This window comes from Gloeophyllum trabeum (genome assembly GCF_000344685.1).
Source record: "Gloeophyllum trabeum ATCC 11539 unplaced genomic scaffold GLOTRscaffold_00006, whole genome shotgun sequence".
Classification (NCBI taxonomy): domain Eukaryota; kingdom Fungi; phylum Basidiomycota; class Agaricomycetes; order Gloeophyllales; family Gloeophyllaceae; genus Gloeophyllum; species Gloeophyllum trabeum.
Genome location: NW_006920415.1, coordinates 206834 through 227348, shown reverse-complemented (window position 1 = coordinate 227348; position 20515 = coordinate 206834). Strand labels below are relative to the sequence as shown.

Sequence of the window (20515 nt, the reverse complement as noted above, 5' to 3'; positions counted from 1 at the left end):
TAAGTAGCAGCTTCAATGGTGACATGTTCAATGTTTCTCTACATTGATGATACAAGTTGCCAGGAGATGAGACTGGTCACACTCAGATTTAGTAGTAGCCTAGGACATGTACTTAATTCACTGGCCAGTTTCTGATACCAACATATAGTCCACTGTCGTTAGCTATCCAACCTACTATAAAGTGCAATACATTGCTTCAAATAGCACTTTCCTCCACTGGAATTCTTGTTGGAGCCTTTGAGGGTACTTCACCAATGTACCTTGTTACCTTCCGACTCGGGATGCGTGTTAGAGAGTCACATCAATCCTGAAACACCACCACTCCTACAATTCCATGCCGAGTGTATACAAGCTATGACCGGACTACATGGTATTTCTAGATCTTCAACAACGAAGCAGAGTTGTCACTAGTACTTATACCATAGGCAGACCTTGGTAATATATAGTATTGCATAATTCATACAGAGAAGGGTGCTAATTACACATATACTGTACCAGACTATGTATATAGGCTCTCTCCATACTCTCTGACCTAATATAAGTGTACTTAGAGAGCTCATAGAAGTCAACAAGCATTAGCACAGGAGGAACTCGATATTTAGAGGTGGATGTCACTCTCTTCCATCACGCGGTGCCAGGACCCCGAGTGCAAGCCCGCATTGCTGTGCTCGATTTCCTAAAGTCGACCTGGTCCTGCTCGGCAACGGTAAGCGGTACCATAAAAGGCAAGTATTCACACGATACCGACGGTTCCGCAATGGAACATGCTAAGAAACGACTCTTATAAGTTATATGGCAGGCAGTGAGTCCTCGGTCTTCCCTTTGGATATCCCCGCATGACGGGAGGAAGAGGAGTAACAAAAGGGTGAGTGGGCCGGCCCGCTTCCCTAGACACCGTCCTTTCGAGATTCAGCCAAGTCCCTTTCGAAGACTAATACGTAGGTCGTCTGTAAATTGGCAATCCAAGGCACTCCGGTTTATACGAACAACGACACCGTTCCATGCCGGGAACTTAAGAGGGTCAGATGATGAGAGTGGCGGTGGACGGCATCGCACACATGGCTGCCCCCCGTGATGTCGGGCACGTCCAGAAAACGGCAAGTCCATTGAGAGCACAACACAATACAACATACAACTCCTGTCACAGCATCAAGCCGCAATTTGCACGGGACCTCCTGGTACATGTGTGAAGCTTTGAAAGTGTCATGCCTCACGGTTTACCGACGCTGACCCAGCTATCCCTCTTCTCCGAGGACCTACGATGAATGTACGGAATGAATACATGTATGAAGCCGCCCGTCGGACACCAACGAGACTCACTCCTCTGGAAGAGCAGATTCTCCGGATCCGATCACCAGCTTGACAGTCTTGACTTCGAAGCCATGGAAGTCCAAATTGATGGAAGCGCCCTGCGCAATATCACTCTCAGCGCGAAGGACGTTCAGTTCATCACCCGTGTCTTCGAGGAGGTTAGTGACATAGGCAGCCGCGACGTTCACGAAGCCAGCGACTCTGAGTTTCACTTTCGCGTGCCCGCCGAAGGCTTCATAGAGTCGCAGCACGATCGTCTTGGTAATATCAGTGGAAGAGAAGTCGTCATCGTCGCCGCGCTTGATCGTTTCAAGGTAGACATTTCGAGCCCCTTCGATCGTGAATGGCTTCCTCATCTTCTCGAGCAGGTTCCTGCTCTCCCGCGGCACGTATCGCACTGGTGGCCCGCGGTAAGTAGAAGAGACGGGAGAAAGAACTACCGGACACACCGTGAAGAGGCGAATTAAAGAGGTAGCCGGCTAGCGGGACGTCGGACTCCAGGAAGTGTCCTGCGTGAGGGAGAACAGCCCAAGAGAACTCGTGTTTCCCTGGAAGGCATAAATATTAGCTGTCAAACTCATGGTGGTATATTCATACCTTGGTCTTGCTCCGCATCCGGCGCTGTCGCTCCCCGCAGAAGAGAAATGCGCAAAACGTTACCCAAGCAAGAGAAGCCGTACTTGGATTCAGACAGCAGCGCGACACCGTATCCGAATTCGCTCAAGTCCGCGTACTGCAGGATACAATAAGCCGTGATGACGAGGGTGGGACCTCAGGTAGAACCTACCTTATGCCCGCACACCTCGAACTTAGCGGAATCCCAGCTTGTGTTCTTGTGCGTGGGTCTTTGGACATAACCCCACTGAGTCTCATAAATGGCGTTCTCGTTGTGGATGTCCAGTGGCACCTCGACTGGCGCAGGAGTTAGCCTTGGGGACGCAGTGGTCCGCATCGATGTACTTACACTTCAAAAATTCATGTCTCTGGTGCCAGTCGACGACTGCATCAAAAGTGAACATTGAACGAGAACCAGGTCTCGTAGTTGCTGCTACGGCATCCAGAGAGATCTAGGATGCAAGTTAGTACCGCTCACTCTCAGTTCATCGGTACGGGGCCGCACCGTGACATTGATAGTGCTCTGTCCATACTTGAACTCTGATGTAATGGACGCACGCAAAGGCCCCTCCGCGGTAACCGAGATGTTCGCAAACTCCAATGGGCGCCTCTTCTCCAGATGATGGATTTCGACGTCTATGTATTGATATTTAGGTTTATACATAATTTCCGGTGAATCGTACATACCCCATGCGTCCCAGTAGTTGGGACGATCTTCGAAGATGACGAGACCGCCACTCTCGCCTTTCGCGATGAGCTCTCGGCTACCATAGTCGCACTATGAGCTTGCATTACTCCGGACAATGACTTAGACTTACTTAAGCTGTACATCCAGAAGGCTGGTAATCCGTCCGCCTGAGATTGTAAGTTGGACACTCGAGTTTTTCAAGACAAAGTGGCCAGAGCCATTCGTGTAGACTTGATAGGAGATTAGCTATACCAGAGTCTGAATGGTAACAACATTACCTGATACCGGCATACTATCCGCATAAAGTCCCTTGCAAAGCGCGATATTGCTATCCGCCAAACATTCCATGAGAGCGTAGCCGGTGCCATCCTTAGACGTCTGCACGACCTGTGACTTAAACTGGGAACCGGCTCCAGTGAGTGGTACTTTGACAACGTCCTGGCGAGCGAAGAAGGTAGTATTAACAGCAACTAGGTCACCCTGGCCGCGCAGTTTGGCTAGATTATCGGAGGTCGCAGGAGCTGAGCGAGGTAAGATCGCCTCGAAGGCCTCTTCAAGGAGCGCCTTTCCGTCTTTGCGCACTTCTGCATAAAGCTTTTCGGCATCTTCGTAGACCATACCACTACATAAGCCCGTAAGATCTGCTCTTGAACGGCACTCTAGAACACTTACATCGCTGAACCGGGAAGCACTGAGAAACAACAGAGTTACAGGGATGTACGTGACAGTGGCAATCACACGTACCGTCGTGGACTAAATAACAGAAGAAGTTAATTGTTACAAGGACAATGAGTCAGGACACATAAACATACATTGATTCAGCAGGACCTTCTCCCAGCAGACATCAATCTTGTCCTTCGGATAGGTATATTCCTTGACAGCGAACGCCGGGAAGGATGCCAGCGTAGCCACGTGCTACGAGAATGGTTGGAGGAGTGGGACAGTGAGCCCACGAAAGGGGGGCGCTCACCTCAATGTCTCGCAACAAAATCTCCGACTTTCTGTTTCCCTTCTTAATTGACCCTGCGATAAGGAGTCAGATTGGATACTATGTATCACACTAACGACTTACCATGGGACGTATAAGTGCCTCGGTGAAACTATGCGAGTCAGATAGAGCATTTGCGAAGATGACGACGAATTAATATCTACCTCAAGGTATAGTTCGCCATGCCTGACCATCGGCATCAGTACATAGTCCTCGGATTCAAAGATGCGGATTTACCAGTTAGGCAGCGTTTTGCCTTGGTTGGACCGTTCCGCTACGTCGTCGAAGAAGTCCTCCACAGAGCGGCCCATCACAACTGGTGGAAGTTCGCGATGGTTGTTGGTGGTAGCCCGGATTCGCCGAAGCTAATACGATACTAAGCACCCACAAGGTCCAGGACAGCTCGAATACTCACGTTGTCCAACATCTTTGACAGCGGTCCTCCTCCACCGTCACCGTTTCCGAATACTAGCAGTGCAGTGTCGTTCGATTCCAAATTCTGCAAAACTATCAGGCATTCGTAGGGAGAAATAGTCTTGGCGACTATACCTTATGGTTTGTTATGGCTTTGTTCACATCGCCGACAGTTGCCTGGGCCGTGTATGTATCTACACGCACATCGAAACGTGAATAGTATCATCATAAGGCGACGATCCTACTCACCAACTGGAGTCATATGGCACAGGACTTGGGTGCCGTCAATACCAACCCAGTTAAACGTAGAATGAGGGAATGTATTGCTAAACAAGACTAAGCATCTCCTTCAGAGATTGCCAAGAGGGACATACATATTATTCCTGCAATGATATGATCAATTCTTCTCTCCCAAGTGGGTATTATCGCATGTCGAAGACATACCAAGACAACTTCTGCGTAAAGAAGTACTTCATACCCGCCAATCTGATGAGCTGGGGCAACGCTCCAGTCAGACCGAAAGAGTCGGGCAACCATGCTGTGTCGCATCGCTTGCCAAAACGGCTCTCGAAGTACCGCTGCCCGAAGACGAACTGCCTGGCAAGGGCCTCGCCCGAGGGCATGTTGGAGTCGTTTTCGACCCAAGAGCCCCCGACAGGATGGAACTGTCCAGACAGCACTTTCTCCTTCACACGGTCGAAGAGAGGAGGATAGAGCTGAGGAATGTTTATATTCGCGTCTGGCTGAACATCTCGAGTGAGAGCCCACGCACCTGCTCCAGCCACTTGTACTGCTGCGCTTGGCTGCAGGTGAACCGATGCTCCGGGTAGCGCTCCATCAAGTCTACTTGTGTGGACCAAGAGCGAGCTACTTTCTGCTGGGTGACGCGATAGGGCCACAACCTTTGCAAGGGTCAGCTCGAGTCTCCAGGGAAAAGATAAAGACAGCCGAACCAGGCAGTGTCGATATGACAGTGTCCAATTCCCCACACGAGCGGCCTCTCTGGCCCTTCTTCATATATCTTCTCGCCTTTCTTGTCCCACCGTTCGCCGAATACCTTCTCCGCGGCCTTCCGCCCCTCCTCGACGGTGTTGGGCTCACCCTTATCGAAGATATTCATGATCTCGTTGGCAACTGTCAGCGCCTGGTTCTGCAGAGGCGTGTTGCCGGGCACGGTGTCCACAATTTCCCGCAGGGTAGTGAAATCCGCCATCAATCGCCATGCTTCTTCGTTGGGTACGACCAAGTCGGCAGACGCGAGCTGGAAGTAGCGGTTCATCTGCAAGGGGACGTGAACGATCGCACTCTCTGTAGTATAGCAGTGAACCATACGTCGGGAGGGGCGATGGTGTCTCCGTTCCATGGCACACCAAACATGCCGTTGCAGCTGGACTCTATGATAAAGTCGAGCTTGCCCTTCTTGACAGTGTCCCTAGGGATGATGTAGTCGACGCGACGATCCCCGCCAAACCCTCCCGTAATCCCTGACGAGGGATTGGCACCCGTATAATAAATTCACGTCGTCAGCTTACCTTGAAGGGGCACACCATCCGTGGTGTATATCATGGCTTCGCAGCCAGGATCGAACTCGACTTATCCGTTCATTAGCGTGATCATAGTATCACAAAAGGAGGTGTTCATACACTGTACACGCTCATACTGCACCCAATACGACGGGATGTTCACGGAGACCTTCCACCAGTGGTTGGTCCCTTCATGCCCATCAGCAGTCGCCTCGGCCTTCCCAAGCGCTTCCACGACTTACAGGACGGCCCAAAAGAATCCCCCTTCTTCGCGGGCTTGAATTTCTGCTTCATTGCTTCCTCGAAAGTCGGCTTGGTCAGCCCCGGCGCACTCCATACCTGCAGCTTCACATGGTTATCATCGTCCAGACGATGAGTAAAGAGGATCGAGGTCAGGTTAACGTCGGCGAAGTGTCCGCCGGTGAAGGTACCCAGTCGGTTCTGCGTCAAATGTTTTATCCATTTGGCACCAGGCCCATAGTTCTGCTCTGGGTATCCCCCTTGCTGTTGCGCATGGTGGGCGTGGCAAGCCATAATGGTTGCGAACGTCGGCGGCGGGAAAGATACGCGTCAAGCCCGACCTCAACCCCGCAGCCGGCGTCGATTGCCACAGCGGCCATCACTTGACCTTAGTACCTCATATTACATTTCTTTCAGCAGCTTATATTAGAGCTCGATGAATGGAACAGCAGATGGATTATACTCTCGATTTCCACGTTCGACGGCTCTATTACTTACAGCACAGCGTGGCAATAGAGAGACGTTTGGCATCGCTCTCAGTGAACTGAGAAGCTTGCCGGGCGTCGCATACTAGTACGTGCCAGGCCTGTTGGCGAATTCCAAGGACAATAAATGGCTCAGATTCTTACACTTTGTCGATTCGAGCGTCTGAATCCCTCTTCATGGAAATTTCAATGTCCTTTCGAGCGATCACGAGGATGCCTCCATGCACGAGGTATACGGGTCTACTCTGGAGTTCCTTCTGAACGTAAATACAAAGGTGTGACATACACCAGAGTTACCACAGAGCCACAAGGATAATGTCTCAACCAGCGGAGGACGACTACGACCGCTCGATATGCGTCACATGTGGGACGCAGTATGCTTCCCCGGGCAGACGTCCCTATCCCATACGGGATGAGAAATCCGGGGATGGATGCGCGATATGCCTCGACGAAAGACAGTATGTACCAACGACCGGACAGAAGTGGACAAGCTGGCGCAAGATCGACGAAGACCACAAGACGGTGCTCATGCCAGAAGAGAGGGACAGGAGGATCGTGCGCATCGTCACCGAGCCCAGCTTCGGGATAGGGCAGACTCGTAAGCGCATGATATACAACACACTCCGACATAATAACTTGGACTGTAGCGTTCATAGTAAACACTCACCGTGGCTATGTAATCTGGGACTGTCAGGCCTACCTCTCCCCGTCCGCGGTCTCTCAGATTAGCGCGTCCACAGCGGACAAGCCACTCCTCGGGATTGCCATCTCGCACCCGCATTTCTTTGGCAGTTCCGTGACGTGGGCGCGGATGCTCGGGTGCAAAGTGTTTGTTTCGGCCAAAGACAAAGAATGGTTTATGCGCGATGACGACCATGTGGGGAAGGTAGTCGAGTTCTGGGACGGGGAGCACAAAGTGATATCTGAAGGATTGACTGTGATACGTTGCGGAGGTAAGTATGGGGACTGTGCGAGCCCGTTTTGCTGGCAAACGACCGAATGCAGGCCACTTCCCGGGATCGAGCGTCTTGCACTGGGACCGCTCTCTTGACCCAACGGAAGCGGACCTCCCGACCACCGGCGTGGTCTTCTGCTCGGACACTTTTGGTGTGGCCGCAGATCACAGGAAGATGTCGTTCATGTACTCATACCCGAACATGGCAAGTGCGGGAGATCTTTGAAACTGCTGCGTCTTCCTGAGTGACATACGTAGATTCCTCTTCCTCCAAAAGATATTCAAGCACTCTGGAACGCGTTGCGCCCGTTCGCTTTCGAAGACATATACGGCGCCTGGCCCGGAAATTTGTCGTACGGCAACGGAAGGGCCAATGTCCTCAAGAGCGCCCGACGGTTCATCGAGATGGAGGGCTGGAAGAAAGGCGATTGGGTCCTCGAAGACTGATCCATGAGACTGGTAGCAATTTTGCTTGTCGCGCTTGATTGTTACTGACTGATAATCTGGCTCCAAAGTCAATCAGGTGAAGGCTGTAGCCATAGTTGTACCACACTTCAACCGTTGTAGCGAGTCTACTCGTGTATGGAATATGCGGACCACAACCCAATGTCGCGCATCTCAGTTTATGGATTGGCCACGATTTTCTAATGTGAGTACAATTGTCGACGTGTCGTGCGTTTCCACTGATATGTACTAAATACCCTCTTTCGAGCCTGAACACGGGAATGTTTCAGACCGCCTACTTGATTATACAGTGGCATACTGAGTGAGGTATATGGCTTGACAGCACGAGAGTCAGTGACACTGCACCTAGTGCCTGGGGTTGAACCGGCGGGGCTCACCTGAAAAGGCGCCCTCCATGTTCTGCCACCATTCAACGTGACAGGATGGGGATTTGGGTGCGCATGCAAGCTCGAAGGAATGCACGGAGTCCTGTGGGCAATGAAAATGGTGGTTAAACGAAGTCCCCATCATGACATCGGCACTTGCGACCTTGCTGGATCTCGGCGGTCGCGTGGAATACGATAGCCTCTTCGCGTCAATTGCCGTGTTTGCGGAAAGCCGCCAGATATCGATAGTATGTGCGGATTCATCGTTTGCTAGCGTGAAATTGGAGCCTTCTCTCGTGATTGGGACCACCATTGACAGTTCGCAGTCTTCCATCCCGAAGTCAAGAGCTCTGAACTGCACGATGGTGGAAATCTACTCCAGGTGAATTGCATGCAAATTTCATCATTGCACTGCGTACCTGAGCTGAGACAGACACCTGGCGATCTTCAGGAGATATGTATCCTCGGAACGTCATGTGTCTTTTCGGATCGTCACTATACACATAACTCGGCCTCCCGGAATCGATCTGAGTCAACAGGAAGGGGTAGTTGACGAACTGCCTGCTGATCGGAGGCGCAGCTCGCTCAATCTTGTCCAATCCCATAAACTGATTCGGCCTCGGAAGTGTTGTGGCGGAATCTCTTGAAATAAACGCGGTCCGGCGCGGCTGGTCGCTTATGAACAATGCGAGGTTGGCGATGGTACAAGCGACGACAAGGAGGATAATAGGTATTGATAATGAGCGATCGTTGCCTAAAGGCGTATCGTCAGCCTGCGGTAATATTCTCAGTCGTATAAGTACTCACTGCGACTCGTCAGGTTGGATGGTACCGGCGTCTCTTCATCTTCGGCAGGAAGGGATTGATATTCGATGTTGGTCAACTGAATGGACATTTCAGTCTCGCGAAGTTAGGTAGTGCACAAGGTGACAGTAAGCAACCCTTCCCAGTTCCCACTAAGTCCAAGACTTCATGATAATGATACCTCGATCGCCTGGCACTCGGACGGGTCGTGACGGGGATAGGCTATGCTAATGCTGTTGTAGGTGTGCCTGCCGTGTCATACTAAGACAGATGGATGGGTACAGAAGAGTCTTACATCTGATTGTCCTTTACCTATCGCATAGGAGTCTGCGCCATTTATAACGCCTATCACAGGGACACCCGCAGGATGGATGCATCAATCCCACGCCCGGTTCGGGGTTGACTTTGATTGCAGCATGTACTTAGCTTCCGGCCCAGAATTTTTCCTGAAGCATCTTCAGTGCGGATACATTTGTGCTGGTACGCGTATAACCGTTCTTAAGTCCAAGATGTTGCTGACTCTGCCGGTGAACTGTCCCCATAGTCGACGGTCGCAGTGGTGAGATAGCGATTGGTTTGATCAAGCGTCATGGCGCTGCGTTTCTGAATATAGTCCTGATAAATCGGCATTTTGAATTACCGGGCGAGTATTCTCATGTCGTCGCCCACATCAAGTGAAGACAATGCCTCCATCATATTGACCATGCAATCGTCCAGCGACACCATGAAGAATAACTTCTTGCGCAACTACTCGCATACAAGCCTGGCACTCTTGGCTATTTGTCTCCTGTTATGGTCTGCCTTGCTCATAACCTTTGGGTGGGACAACACCCAAAGCGATGGTATGCACTAAGCGCGACTTCGATCCCCTAATACTCATGATTACCTAGTGCAACTTTCTTGGAAAAGACGCACGAAGAAGCACGTAGTCATGCGCATCTCAAATACGGTTCACTATAGCCTTAACGTATCCGAGGGTGCCCAAGAATTTTCGAGGCTCTTGCCGCCAAGTGGACACCTAATTCACCTGGACGACGCTAATGCACACGGAACAACCAAGAATTACACCGTCACGCTTTTTCATCAGCTCCGTTGCCTCGATATCATCAGGCGGGAATATGTCAGAACGAGTGACATCTCCCGTACGCCCTCGACTCTCACTCACCACTGCATGAACTACCTTCGGCAGACGATTTTATGTCACCCGAATCTCCGACTGGAGTCTGCCAGGTACCCGATGGGTCCCAAGTCGACCACGACTCAGATATATGATGCAGTGTGTAATGACTGGCGCGAGGTGTATGCGGATGCGAAGAGGAATCATAAGTTGTACGGTGATAGACGTGCTCCGGATAATACTAGTTGATTGCATCTCAAGGCCGACGCTGCGATATACTCTGTGCTGCCACATCTCATGGCAGGCTACACGGATTGAGGATAGTGCAAAGATTCATCTCGTTAGTCTCTAGCTGCGCACATAGCGTGCTAGTCGAAAGCCAACACCTCCATCATTCGCGTCATCTCATGCACGCTGCGTCTCTCCTCTGCTACAGCGTCCAGATGCTCTAGAACGTGCGATGGGAGGAACCCGACCATTGCCTTCGTGGCCAAGTGCGGGAGAAGTCGGTCAGTGCTTGAGCGAAGATCTGAGGATGTCGCACTGCGAAGGATTAGCGTTCTCAATGAATGGTCTGCCTCCATGATTTCCTTCAAGTTGAGCTTCGCCGGTACGTGCGGTGAGAAGATCAGGGCTGTGAACAGCGAATGCCACAAGACTTTGAAGGGTTATCCCTATGCCTGCCGGTGGCAGGTTCAATCGCAGTTCCCGCAGTTTAGGCCAGGGTAGTATCATTCGTTTGACATCGACATCGTCTATCAGATACGGCGAGCACTCCATTCTGGCGAAAAAGGGGGATATATAGAATTCCTGGAGGCAGCGGCGGGGCACGAGAAGCGGACCAATGGCCGTGAATATCCTGGTCCCGTTAGGAGACCCAGAATCACGCACGTCTTCAAAATCCAGCCTCAGCGTTGTGAGAGTGGCCGCAAATTTTGTCAAGGATTGGCAGAGTTTGCAGGTATCTTCCGCCTGCAGGGTCTCATCGATTTCTGTCAGATAGCAGTACTTTAGACGGCATAGTATTCTCCGCGTGAAAGGTCTCTAGCATAGGCAATATGGAGAAGTCACCCTCGATCGTTTTGACTTCTTCGACATACGCTGTAACACCGAATGTTTTGACTTGAGTGAGCGGCGTCAAGGGTCGCAAGAGCGGTGCCTTCACCCATCCTGCTTTGTCCATGTGGAGGTCGCTAAGGTCCAGCTCCTCAAGGGTTACGAGGTGACCGATGAAGTCCAAGGGGAATTCGGGCAAGTTTCCATTCAAACGGAACGTTTTGAGATTGGGCACTTTCTCAGGAAGGTCAGCAAACCATTTGCCGAGAATGTCCCCCTGACCAGTGCCTAAGTCCCGGACACAAAGGGAGTCCGAGCTCTCGACCTTAAGAGAGGTCACTTGAAGGGAAGGTGCGACGAAAGCAGAGCACTGAGCCCGGGCACGGATCTATCCTGCGGTCTTCATTTTTGTTGGTCCATTCAAGCCTTGTCAAGTTGGGTGTCATTGGCCCGCCTCTCTCCAGTAGTAGCCTGATAATCGTCCCATAAGGGTCAGAGTCGTATCCGCCCGGACATTCATGAGAGTTTCGCTCCACTCTTCCTCTAAGAGTCGTCTTTCGCAGGTCTGCATTCTTCAGAGTTGCCTTCTACGGATCCGCCTTCTTCAGAGCTATCTTGAACGGACCCGCCTTCGCCATCTTCGTCTCTACAGATCCACCGTCTTCGGGATCATCTTGTCTGTCTTCTCCAGAGTCGTCTGCCTCCGAAGTATCTCCGTTCGGAGTCGGTTCGTCCAGAGCTGTCCTCATCGGAGTCGGGTGGCCTGCGTCAGAGCCACCTTCGTTTCTGTAGATGACTTTCACTTCGCGTATGCGATTGGCACAGATTTCGAATCTGTCTAGTCTTCCATAAGTTCTGGGTTATCGGAATTCTTCACATGGACGTAAAAGTGCGCATCAGCACTCCTATGACTGGATAACGATGGAATATGTGGGTATGCCACCTACGCGTTGCATCAGCCGACAGACGCGTCATTCGCAGAGCCTGGGGACATAGTACCAGCCGTCGCAAGTGGGAGTTGACATAGAAGAGGCCTACGAAGCCTGGTCGACTCTATTTGTTGCGAGCGAAGCGAGCAGTTCTTCACTAGGGCTGAGATCCGCGACAAAGAAGTACAGATTCTACTCACTGTGGCGAAGGGACCCACAAAGACCGAGCGCCAGCTCTAAGTTCCTACAGCCCCTTTACCATCCTCAGATTGAACTGGGAAAGGATCCATAATTGCTCGGCCATGTTTATTCATCCTGTGCAGTACTAAAAATGCAGTGAAGTGAGCCCTATAATGCGAACCTCGCCGTGCCACGTCACGCTTCGTGAGCAACTCGGCGCAAGTGCGCATCACTAGTATTGCTAGACGCTCGAAAGCTCCTCGGAGGCTGCGCCTCTCGTACATCAAAATCATTTATCGAGAACAATGGCGAAGCGCGGGACAATAGAAAGGGCTGTGATAGGTCAATATCATCGGGAAAATGGTTCTTACTGTGTCCACAAATCAAGGCGGATTTGTCGTAGCCCCTCTTGTTCTGCAACCATCTTTCGTCAGTTATGCGGCGACATTGAATGTAGGCGCGAGGATGCTTTTAGGTGCAGAAAGCTTGCTACTTACACCTCCTGAATTAGAGCTTGCTTGTACTAATCTGAAGGGGGAGGAAAGGCTCGGGCCGGCTGAGGCCTGGCGTCGGCGGCAAATCCCGCGGTGGCTGAAGTGTGGCATCCGTGATGTGGCAACCTCCAGACGCACTCCATCAGCCCCTTGAACAAAGACGAGTCATCGTTGATACAGGCCTGACCAAAGGTGCCAGAGAGGGAGAATTGCGCGCTGAAGACGAAACGAGAGGGCGAATGGGTCGCGTGGTTAGCTTGGCTAAAGTTTATTCGACAAACGTTCTTGCCTGATCTCGACGTCGTCCCTGCGGAATAAGGGGAGAAAACACCTCGCACATGGAGGCTTGTAACCGTTCTAGTATTGAATTTTTCAGGAGGCTCCCATTCACTAATCCCTGAACGTTGAACGTTCAAGAGCGGTCACAGCTGTGGCTCTCGGGTTGAGCCGAGGGCAGTCACAGTGACTGCCTTGCCTAAAAAGAGCATCGCTCCATCAGACGTCCGTGGCTGCGAGCGTCTGTACTCAACGACTTCCGCAACGACGACAACAGCCATGGACTTACAATCACTCAACATGAACACGCTCGCTAGCTCCTTACCGCCATCCAATCTAGCTAATGCTGAGAAGGACCTAATGGACAAGTTTAAAGGTACTGCCGAATCCTCGGAGTGCCTTGAGACCGAGTGAACTGATCATGGTTATTGCATGTAGCTGCTGCACTAAGCATCACGACCTTGTACCGCTCTTCGAGAGCAACCTCGAAGAAGGCCTACAATGCTGGTTACGCTGCGGCCTGCCAGGATCTCTTACTCATGATCCAGCAGGGCGTGTCCGATTCCCAAATGCAGGAGGGACTTGACGGGGAGCCGGGCGCTGGAATGGGGATGACGATCGGGCGTGTAATGGACTGGGTCGAGGCAAGACTTGAAGCTGTCAAGGCAAGAGAAGAGGAGGAGGACGAAGAGGAGGAGCGAAGCCGCCCAGGCGTCCCCGAGGGCAGCCACAGTAACAGGGCTGGTACGAGCGGCAGGGACGCGCTTAGCAGTGGCGTCAATGGCTCGAAATCGACAAGTCGGCCATCCTTCCAACCGAAGGAGCAGGTAAGCGGTTTCTAGTCTCCGTATAAGTCAGTCTAAGTACTAAATCACTGGCATCGTAGACTCGTCTTGCAACGTCCGCCCCATTTGTTCCCGCCACGCCACAAACACCCGGGCACTCAACTCCTGATCTGACATGGCGCGTGGCCTCCTCAGCGACACCCTCGCCGGCATCGTCGCGTATTCGCCTCCCCGAAACTCCCCAGGTAACGCCCGTGCCATTAGGCGCTTCGAACATCAACGCCAAGATCCGCATGCTCTCGCACATGAATAACAAGACCGTATCTACATCTTCGCCGACCGTCACCAGCCTCAGCCCTTCGACCTCGTTCGATTTCGCTTCCGGTGCGCATAGCTTCCGCAGCACACCCGTCCACGATACCGCTCTGCTCTCGCCTTTAGAGATCACGCCTCCGGTGGCCGCGGGCGCAAAGCGAAGGCATGACATGATGATGATGCTCAATAATGCGGGAGAGAATTCCGCGTTGACTGCCGAGGCACAGGATCGTGAAGCGCTCGCCGCAGGCCCTGCTTCGGGAACAAGGAGACGAACTAGGAGCATGCGTGATCGGGAAAGAGATGGAAATGACATGGACGTGGACGACCGCGAGCGGAAGAGAGTGGCGAGGAGGTAGAACGAAGAATGGTTTCCTCGAGCATGTAGGTGCTCCTTGCGATTGTGGGCATATCCTGGAATGTCGTGTCTACAACCACAATTCCACGCGTCGCTCCGTTCCTCGATCTTCGCAATGTAACGTGTATTATACCATTTGCAGGACCTCCCTTCATCCTCTCCTTATTTTATTGGTGCATTTCCAGTAGCAGAAGTAAAGAAGCTGTAGTCTTAACATACACCTACATGTAGTTACTAGTTCAGTCCATGGGCCACATATACTTCAGGTAACCTACGCTGGCCAGTACATGTACAGCCGCATCACTGTTTCCAGCGTGCCAGAACGAACGTTCACCAGGGACCGAACGTTCATGCTGAGACCATCCCGGGCTGATCGCGATCGGGCGACATATGTGCCCTTTGGCCGCACAAGGCGGTTGTGAGAGTCGTTCAAAACATATGCCAATTATTATGAATTACAGATACAATAGTGCAGCATGACGTTGGTTACGGTCTAACATCGATTATGCAGAGTTTGAGCAATTATGCATCCGATTCGTTCACGCAGCAAACGGAGACTTTTCCCTTAGTCTACCACCGATCCGATAAAATATGAACCTTTGGGATGTACCGAGTCGATGTACCGAGTCAGTACAACTCTCAGCGAGGAATATCATGGACTTACGGTAATGGAGCCATCAGTGCAGTCAAGCCCGCGAGCAACGCGGTCGCGCCAACCGTCCCCAGCCTATTATACATTGGCGTTGCGAATAACGGGAAGACGGCCGCGAATGCGGAACGTAGGAAACTGTTGCTAGCCATTGCAGAGGCGGCTATAGGTCGGTACGCGGTCACCAGATACGTGAAAGTCGAAGTGTAGATGAAGTATATGGCGGTGCCGAAGGGGACCGATGCGATGATAGGTACTATCCAGTGAACGTGAGGATATGTCGTGAATGCCAACCAGAACAAGCCTAGCAGAGAAGGGAAACATTCAGCACCCAGGTAAATGAATATGAGCTGTAACCCGTACTTATTGGTGCCAGTACTCCACCAACTTGACCCATTATCAAACGGATCTCTGGCGGAGGGTGGTCTCCATATTCTGCAGCCTTGCGGGCAAAGAGACTAGCGGGAAGTCAGCCTCACCCGAAGGGTCTCCAACCGGAGCACACCCACCTATTCCAGAAGGACTGCGTTGCAAGGGCGTTGAACATACCAATGCCGATTCCTAAGAAGGTCAAGCCGGTGAATTCGGGCGAAAATCCATGGTTATCTTCGAAGATGAAAGGAAAGGCTTGGAATGCGAGGTAGAGGATGCCAAGGATAAGAGCGTTCCTACGGGCCATGAACAGTCAGCGGCATAACGCATCCACATGTTTTACGAGAATTGTTACCATGTATCCAGTAATAAAGCCATGCGATCATAGAGCAGTAGTTCTATAAAAGCCATCAATGAATTCATCTCGCGTCAACGCGGTTCACACATACGAAACGGCTTATAGCAAGAAACCTCAATTGACTTCCACACGCTCACGTCCTTCTTGTCCAAGGGTGCATAGTAATTCTGATCGCCCGTTGATTTTCGCAGCCTACAGGAATTTCCCGCAGTCAGCCTACCTGGAGTACACCTCGTTCGAAACAAATAAAGCACGGACCTAGCTGCTTTACGCTTGGTCAGGACTGGTTCATATGTCTCAGGTACAAGCTGATCGAGAGCTCAGTGATAAGTGAGGCGGTGCAGAAACGCGTGGTACGACTCACAATGTATAATGCGAACGTCTGTACAAATATCCACATGATGAGGACTCTGTATGTCCATCTCCAGTTTACATTCTAGAAGCCAATGTCAGGAATATCGTCGAACTGCTTCGTGATTGGCGCACCTGATTTATGAACCTGGGAGTATGGAAAACCACAGTGAATGGGATATTTTGACAAAAAGGTGAGGGGAAGAAGATATTTACCCGCTCACTAAGGGTCCTAGCACGGGCCCGATGAATGGAGACATCGTGTATACTGCCATTGGGCTGGGCAGAATATAAGTTAGGTGCCCAGTGACTTCACAACTAAATTACAAACGAGTACTTACTTCGCGACTGAACGATTATCGAACAGGTCACTCACGCTTCCGCCGGCCACACTCAAAAAAGCGGATCCACAGAATCCCGTTATGAATCGAAAGACCAAGAACACGGCTGGAGAACGTTAGACCCCAGCACAATATAGCGAGTCGTTGGTGTTCACTTACCGATGTTAGGGGCGAATACGATGGGCCAAGTGAACGCGAAGAACAGAAGATATGAAACGCGATAGACTATGTTCCTTCCATACACTTCGGAAAGTGGTCCAACTAGTAACGGCCCTATCCCAAGCCCCTCAACGAAAAGACTAATGGACAGGATTGTGACCTCGCGAGAGACATGGAACGATTGAGCGATCCCAGTTTCGGAGAAAGAAGCCTGTCCAGGTACAGAATCTTGAGAAGCAGTTCAATAGTAGGTGGAGACATCCGACTTACTATAGAAGATGCACATGTCACGCAAAGTGCGGACGAACTGATGACAAGCACGATCAGCCACTTCTTGCCTATTGCCATATGTTTTGGGGAGTCCGTCTCATCCAGCGCCACACGGTAGGGATCCTCCGACCCGTCTCCCCATGGATCTTGAGTGACCCCTTTTGCTTGATCCCCGCTCGTCGAGTTGCGAGCTGTGGATGCAGCATCTGGTGCGTCATTCTCGATGCCTCTGCGGCTGCCGGACTTCTTCTCGTCGCCCTCGTCCCTGCTGCCTCTGAGCGTTTCCGGCGGCGTTCTAGACATCAGCTTCTCAGCGGAGATTGGCTGAAAAGGATAACGGCCTACGACGAAGACTGCCGTCAACACCTAGGTGCTGTTTTAAACCGTCTTCTCCTCAGGTGCGATATATTTTGGTAGGTTACATGACGCTCGGTCAGCAGTTCTCGGGCTCTCGGATAATCCATTCCGACGGTGCGCCGCCAATGACAAAAGACTGACCATGCAGGTTTCCACGGTCACTACTAATCTCTCACGCTTAGCATCGTGAGCTTACGCTTACCGCGACTTTGAATCCCTGACTGGTATACTAGTCCTGTAATGACCAGAGCTCTCCATGACCTCCACAGTTCTTTCCCCGGCATCGTTACATTTCGCGTTTCTCACTAATTATAAGGTCGCGGTCTGTACCTGCGCAGGTGACCCCCGAGGCTGGGACACTCGCGAGACACGTCGGCGAGTTGCCCTGCCTTTGCTTATCATTATGCCCAGCTTAGAACCTGTTCGGCGCCGCGGGTAGGGTAGGGTACACGCCCAACCCGTCGAAAGGTTCTCGCAAGGTTGTAGCCGAGGTCTCGCGTCAACCTCGCTTCGGAAGGTCCGGTAGACCCCAACATAGACCTTGTTTTGGCATTCTGCCCAGAGATGAGTGTGCCATCATTTGAGATGGCAGCGCTGAGATCAGAGTGGCATCTTCTTAAGAATTTGCCAGGGACATCTCATCAAGACCGCCACGATACCAAGTTGCACTTTGGGAATTACACTCTTTTGGGCCTAGCAAAAAAAAGATTGTATGGTAGGGATATATGGAAGAATGGCTTTTGTAAATGATTCTCAGGCTCACAGAAGATAATCTTTATTGAGAATTTCGAAGCTTATACAGTGGCGTGCGAAAGTAATGCACCACCCAAAATAAATGTATATCTCTGCAACCACTTGACCATTCTCTTCGGTTTTAAAAAGTAAACTTTTAGCCCTCCTGGGCAACAATATGGCAGTACTATGGAGTGATGTAGGTGCCCCTATCAGGAGAGAGAGGCTCTACATCAAAGACCCCAATTTTCAACTTTTTACTGAGAGTCCCGATAGACTAGCGGTTATGACCATCTGAAAGAGGCAAAACACTGTGCAGTTTTGATACCAGAATGACCCTGATTGACTACACTGGTGTGGAGATACAGGGCCAGAAAGTAGGGGGTCTAGGTGTAAAACTCAGAAATATTACACCAAAATCCCAACTTTCTGACCTCATATCTCCACAGTGGTGTAGTCAATTTCTATGATTCTAGATTCTAAAATATACAGATTTTCCTGATGATTTTAGCCATGCAATGTATGGAAGTCTGTGGTATCTCTACAAGGAGATAAATTTTGACTACAAATATTGTTTCTGCTGCAGAAAGAGCAGATCGATTCTGATCACCATGATTGTGGTTCTATCTGATAGAGCTTCAAAAATACTACAAACTATGTGTTTACACCAAGAGGAAATACTCTGTCTACATTGAGTTACCAAATACTGGTCGAAAAGTGGTGGTGCATTACTTTCGCATGCCACTGTAATATATATTTTCAGTAGTATTATCTTTGCTGATATGTCATAATTAAATCTTTTATATTCACCTAGACAGCCCTAATTAGGCTAGCTCATCTGTCCCCCGGTCAAGCTTAACAAGGCTCAGGATTGCTTGTTGACTGACACCAGTGGTCGTACCGGGGTTTAGCGCTGCCTTAGTACAACCAATATATACTATGTATTAGTACTGTAATACAGAGTGTTGCTTGTAGCTACCGTGTCGGGCCACGTCGGCGCTTGCCGATCTGCCTAATCAGGCAATCGGAGCGCCTCCCGCCGCCGCCTGAGTCCATTCCATGCTTATGTAATGTAGTCTAGATAAGTAGTTGCGTCGCTGTGCACCTGACCTTCCCAAAGAACGAGGCTTATAAGAGTGGACGATTGAGCAGCGGGTCCACTCTTATAAGACTCAAAAGCCATTTCTCCTAACTCCGGCGGAAGCACCAGGAACACCGTGAGCATTGTAGGATAGCAGAGTAGTAGCCTCCAGGAGACTCCGGCGGTGCCACTGGCTCGAGCAGTAGCATCGCGTGGACCCACGTATGAAAATAGACAGTTGCCTAGAAAGGGCTGATACCACCCGTTGCATCAGTGATGTCACAAGTGCTGCCGTGCCTGACGCTGGTCGTCACTGTCCCCAACGAAGCCAGCGATAGAGAGCATATACTGCCTCAAATAAAATCGATTAAATCACGATAAAATCCTCAAATATACTGTATGGTACTCTTCATATGTCATTCATTACCGCATAGTTCCTGCATCAGTTGTGCACTTGATATCAAGATATATCATGAGGAGACTTCCACAAAAATCGAAATATCAAGTCTTCAGCACAGCGGGCAAGCACCGATGTCCCGCCACCGGACATTCGTCATTCATGAAATAGGTGGGAGAACACTTTCCTTGCATGCTCCAAAGTGGGACTTGGCAGAGACATAAGAATGAGAGAACAATGTCAATCAAATGTCCCCTGATTTTTAGAGACCATAGTAAATGTCCCGCGGACCTGCCTTTGTTCATTCAAAGGACATTCTCCATGTCCAGGTCATGGTCCAACAAAGACCATTTTAGGAAAGTGTTCTCCCAACCGGGGCATGTTCATAGCATGCTCGCCGGCGGGACATCGGTCTCTGCCCACAGTGCAGCTGGTGTTATGATTTTCCCATGCTTATCTCATTCCATTTCCATTCCGAGCATTGCTATTGGACAGTACCTTTCTCTGAGTAGAACTTCCCATGGACGCTATCTTCTTCCCACACGTTATCTCCCTTGACTCACCTTCTACCAATGGGCGCCCTTGTATTTCTCATTTCTCTGAGTTACGTTCTCACAGGACAGCTTACGCGTCCTTTCTTATTGTTCTCTTCTTTGGGTATTAACCCCTATACCAGTTACTATATATACTGTAGGAAAACCCATGTATTCCTTAGTTCAACCTCCTGTTGAATACAGCGATTACCTGGACTCTTGACTTGACCGTTGGCATTGGCCCGGCCAGACCTACCTTTCAGTACGCTTACTGAGGTAGTGACGACATAACTGTTGACACGTGGCCCAGTTATCTCAAGACGACTAGTTAGGACATCGCTTCCTAACATTAGGTTGAACTCTTCTACGACACTTGCCGACTTCTTCAAGCCTAGGCAACCCCTCCTCTACTCTTGATCATCCTCGTTGGACTCCCTAGTGGAATCCCGTCCCTTGAACCAGAACCATGACGAACCCGATTGATCCTACTGCCCAAGCGGCTGGAGCAGGCATTGCTGCACCAGTCATGCAAGCACGACCAACTGAAATCAA

General features: G+C 50.7%; 7 protein-coding genes across 7 annotated transcripts; 3 read left to right on the top strand and 4 right to left on the bottom strand.

Moving 5' to 3' along the window:
• Positions 1-1067: 1067 nt before the first annotated feature.
• On the bottom strand, positions 1068-6073 carry GLOTRDRAFT_75705 (glycoside hydrolase family 38 protein; the record flags this gene model as incomplete). The annotated part of the gene is made up of 28 exons (XM_007867437.1): positions 1068-1256; positions 1321-1708; positions 1761-1859; positions 1909-2044; positions 2099-2223; positions 2276-2378; positions 2432-2562; positions 2614-2690; positions 2745-2844; positions 2893-3236; positions 3287-3305; positions 3359-3367; positions 3427-3529; positions 3585-3637; positions 3687-3714; positions 3767-3788; positions 3840-3967; positions 4018-4101; positions 4152-4210; positions 4266-4342; positions 4391-4399; positions 4461-4732; positions 4789-4918; positions 4970-5295; positions 5349-5500; positions 5549-5608; positions 5660-5728; positions 5782-6073. The coding sequence occupies 28 exons, from the start codon at positions 6071-6073 to the stop codon at positions 1211-1213; spliced, it is 3441 nt and encodes a 1146-aa protein (XP_007865628.1). The 3' UTR covers positions 1068-1210.
• A 506-nt stretch (positions 6074-6579) lies between these two features.
• Positions 6580-7666, top strand: GLOTRDRAFT_138443 (uncharacterized protein; the record flags this gene model as incomplete). Its single annotated transcript, XM_007867436.1, has 4 exons — positions 6580-6862; positions 6912-7217; positions 7270-7428; positions 7497-7666. The coding sequence occupies 4 exons, from the start codon at positions 6580-6582 to the stop codon at positions 7664-7666; spliced, it is 918 nt and encodes a 305-aa protein (XP_007865627.1).
• Positions 7667-8029: 363 nt separating this feature from the next.
• GLOTRDRAFT_41137 (uncharacterized protein) lies at positions 8030-8654 on the bottom strand (the record flags this gene model as incomplete). The annotated part of the gene is made up of 2 exons (XM_007867342.1): positions 8030-8404; positions 8469-8654. 2 exons carry the CDS (start codon positions 8652-8654, stop codon positions 8030-8032), a joined length of 561 nt encoding a protein of 186 aa, XP_007865533.1.
• A 1124-nt stretch (positions 8655-9778) lies between these two features.
• On the top strand, positions 9779-10219 carry GLOTRDRAFT_41489 (uncharacterized protein; the record flags this gene model as incomplete). The annotated part of the gene is made up of 1 exon (XM_007867371.1): positions 9779-10219. A coding segment is annotated over one exon (441 nt), but the record flags the coding sequence as incomplete, so codon positions are not given.
• Positions 10220-10952: 733 nt separating this feature from the next.
• Positions 10953-11775, bottom strand: GLOTRDRAFT_128774 (uncharacterized protein; the record flags this gene model as incomplete). Its single annotated transcript, XM_007867435.1, has 2 exons — positions 10953-11314; positions 11652-11775. The coding sequence occupies 2 exons, from the start codon at positions 11773-11775 to the stop codon at positions 10953-10955; spliced, it is 486 nt and encodes a 161-aa protein (XP_007865626.1).
• Positions 11776-13184: 1409 nt separating this feature from the next.
• GLOTRDRAFT_40760 (uncharacterized protein) lies at positions 13185-13747 on the top strand (the record flags this gene model as incomplete). Its single annotated transcript, XM_007867314.1, has 2 exons — positions 13185-13281; positions 13344-13747. 2 exons carry the CDS (start codon positions 13185-13187, stop codon positions 13745-13747), a joined length of 501 nt encoding a protein of 166 aa, XP_007865505.1.
• Positions 13748-14902: 1155 nt separating this feature from the next.
• On the bottom strand, positions 14903-17310 carry GLOTRDRAFT_115903 (MFS general substrate transporter; the record flags this gene model as incomplete). Its single annotated transcript, XM_007867434.1, has 14 exons — positions 17209-17310; positions 16864-17158; positions 16594-16804; positions 16435-16540; positions 16310-16372; positions 16229-16241; positions 16107-16178; positions 16001-16050; positions 15834-15934; positions 15740-15782; positions 15522-15680; positions 15376-15470; positions 15028-15316; positions 14903-14960 (listed from the first exon to the last, which is right to left on the bottom strand). The coding sequence occupies exons 2-14, from the start codon at positions 16939-16941 to the stop codon at positions 14903-14905; spliced, it is 1338 nt and encodes a 445-aa protein (XP_007865625.1). The 5' UTR covers positions 16942-17158; positions 17209-17310.
• Positions 17311-20515: the final 3205 nt, after the last annotated feature.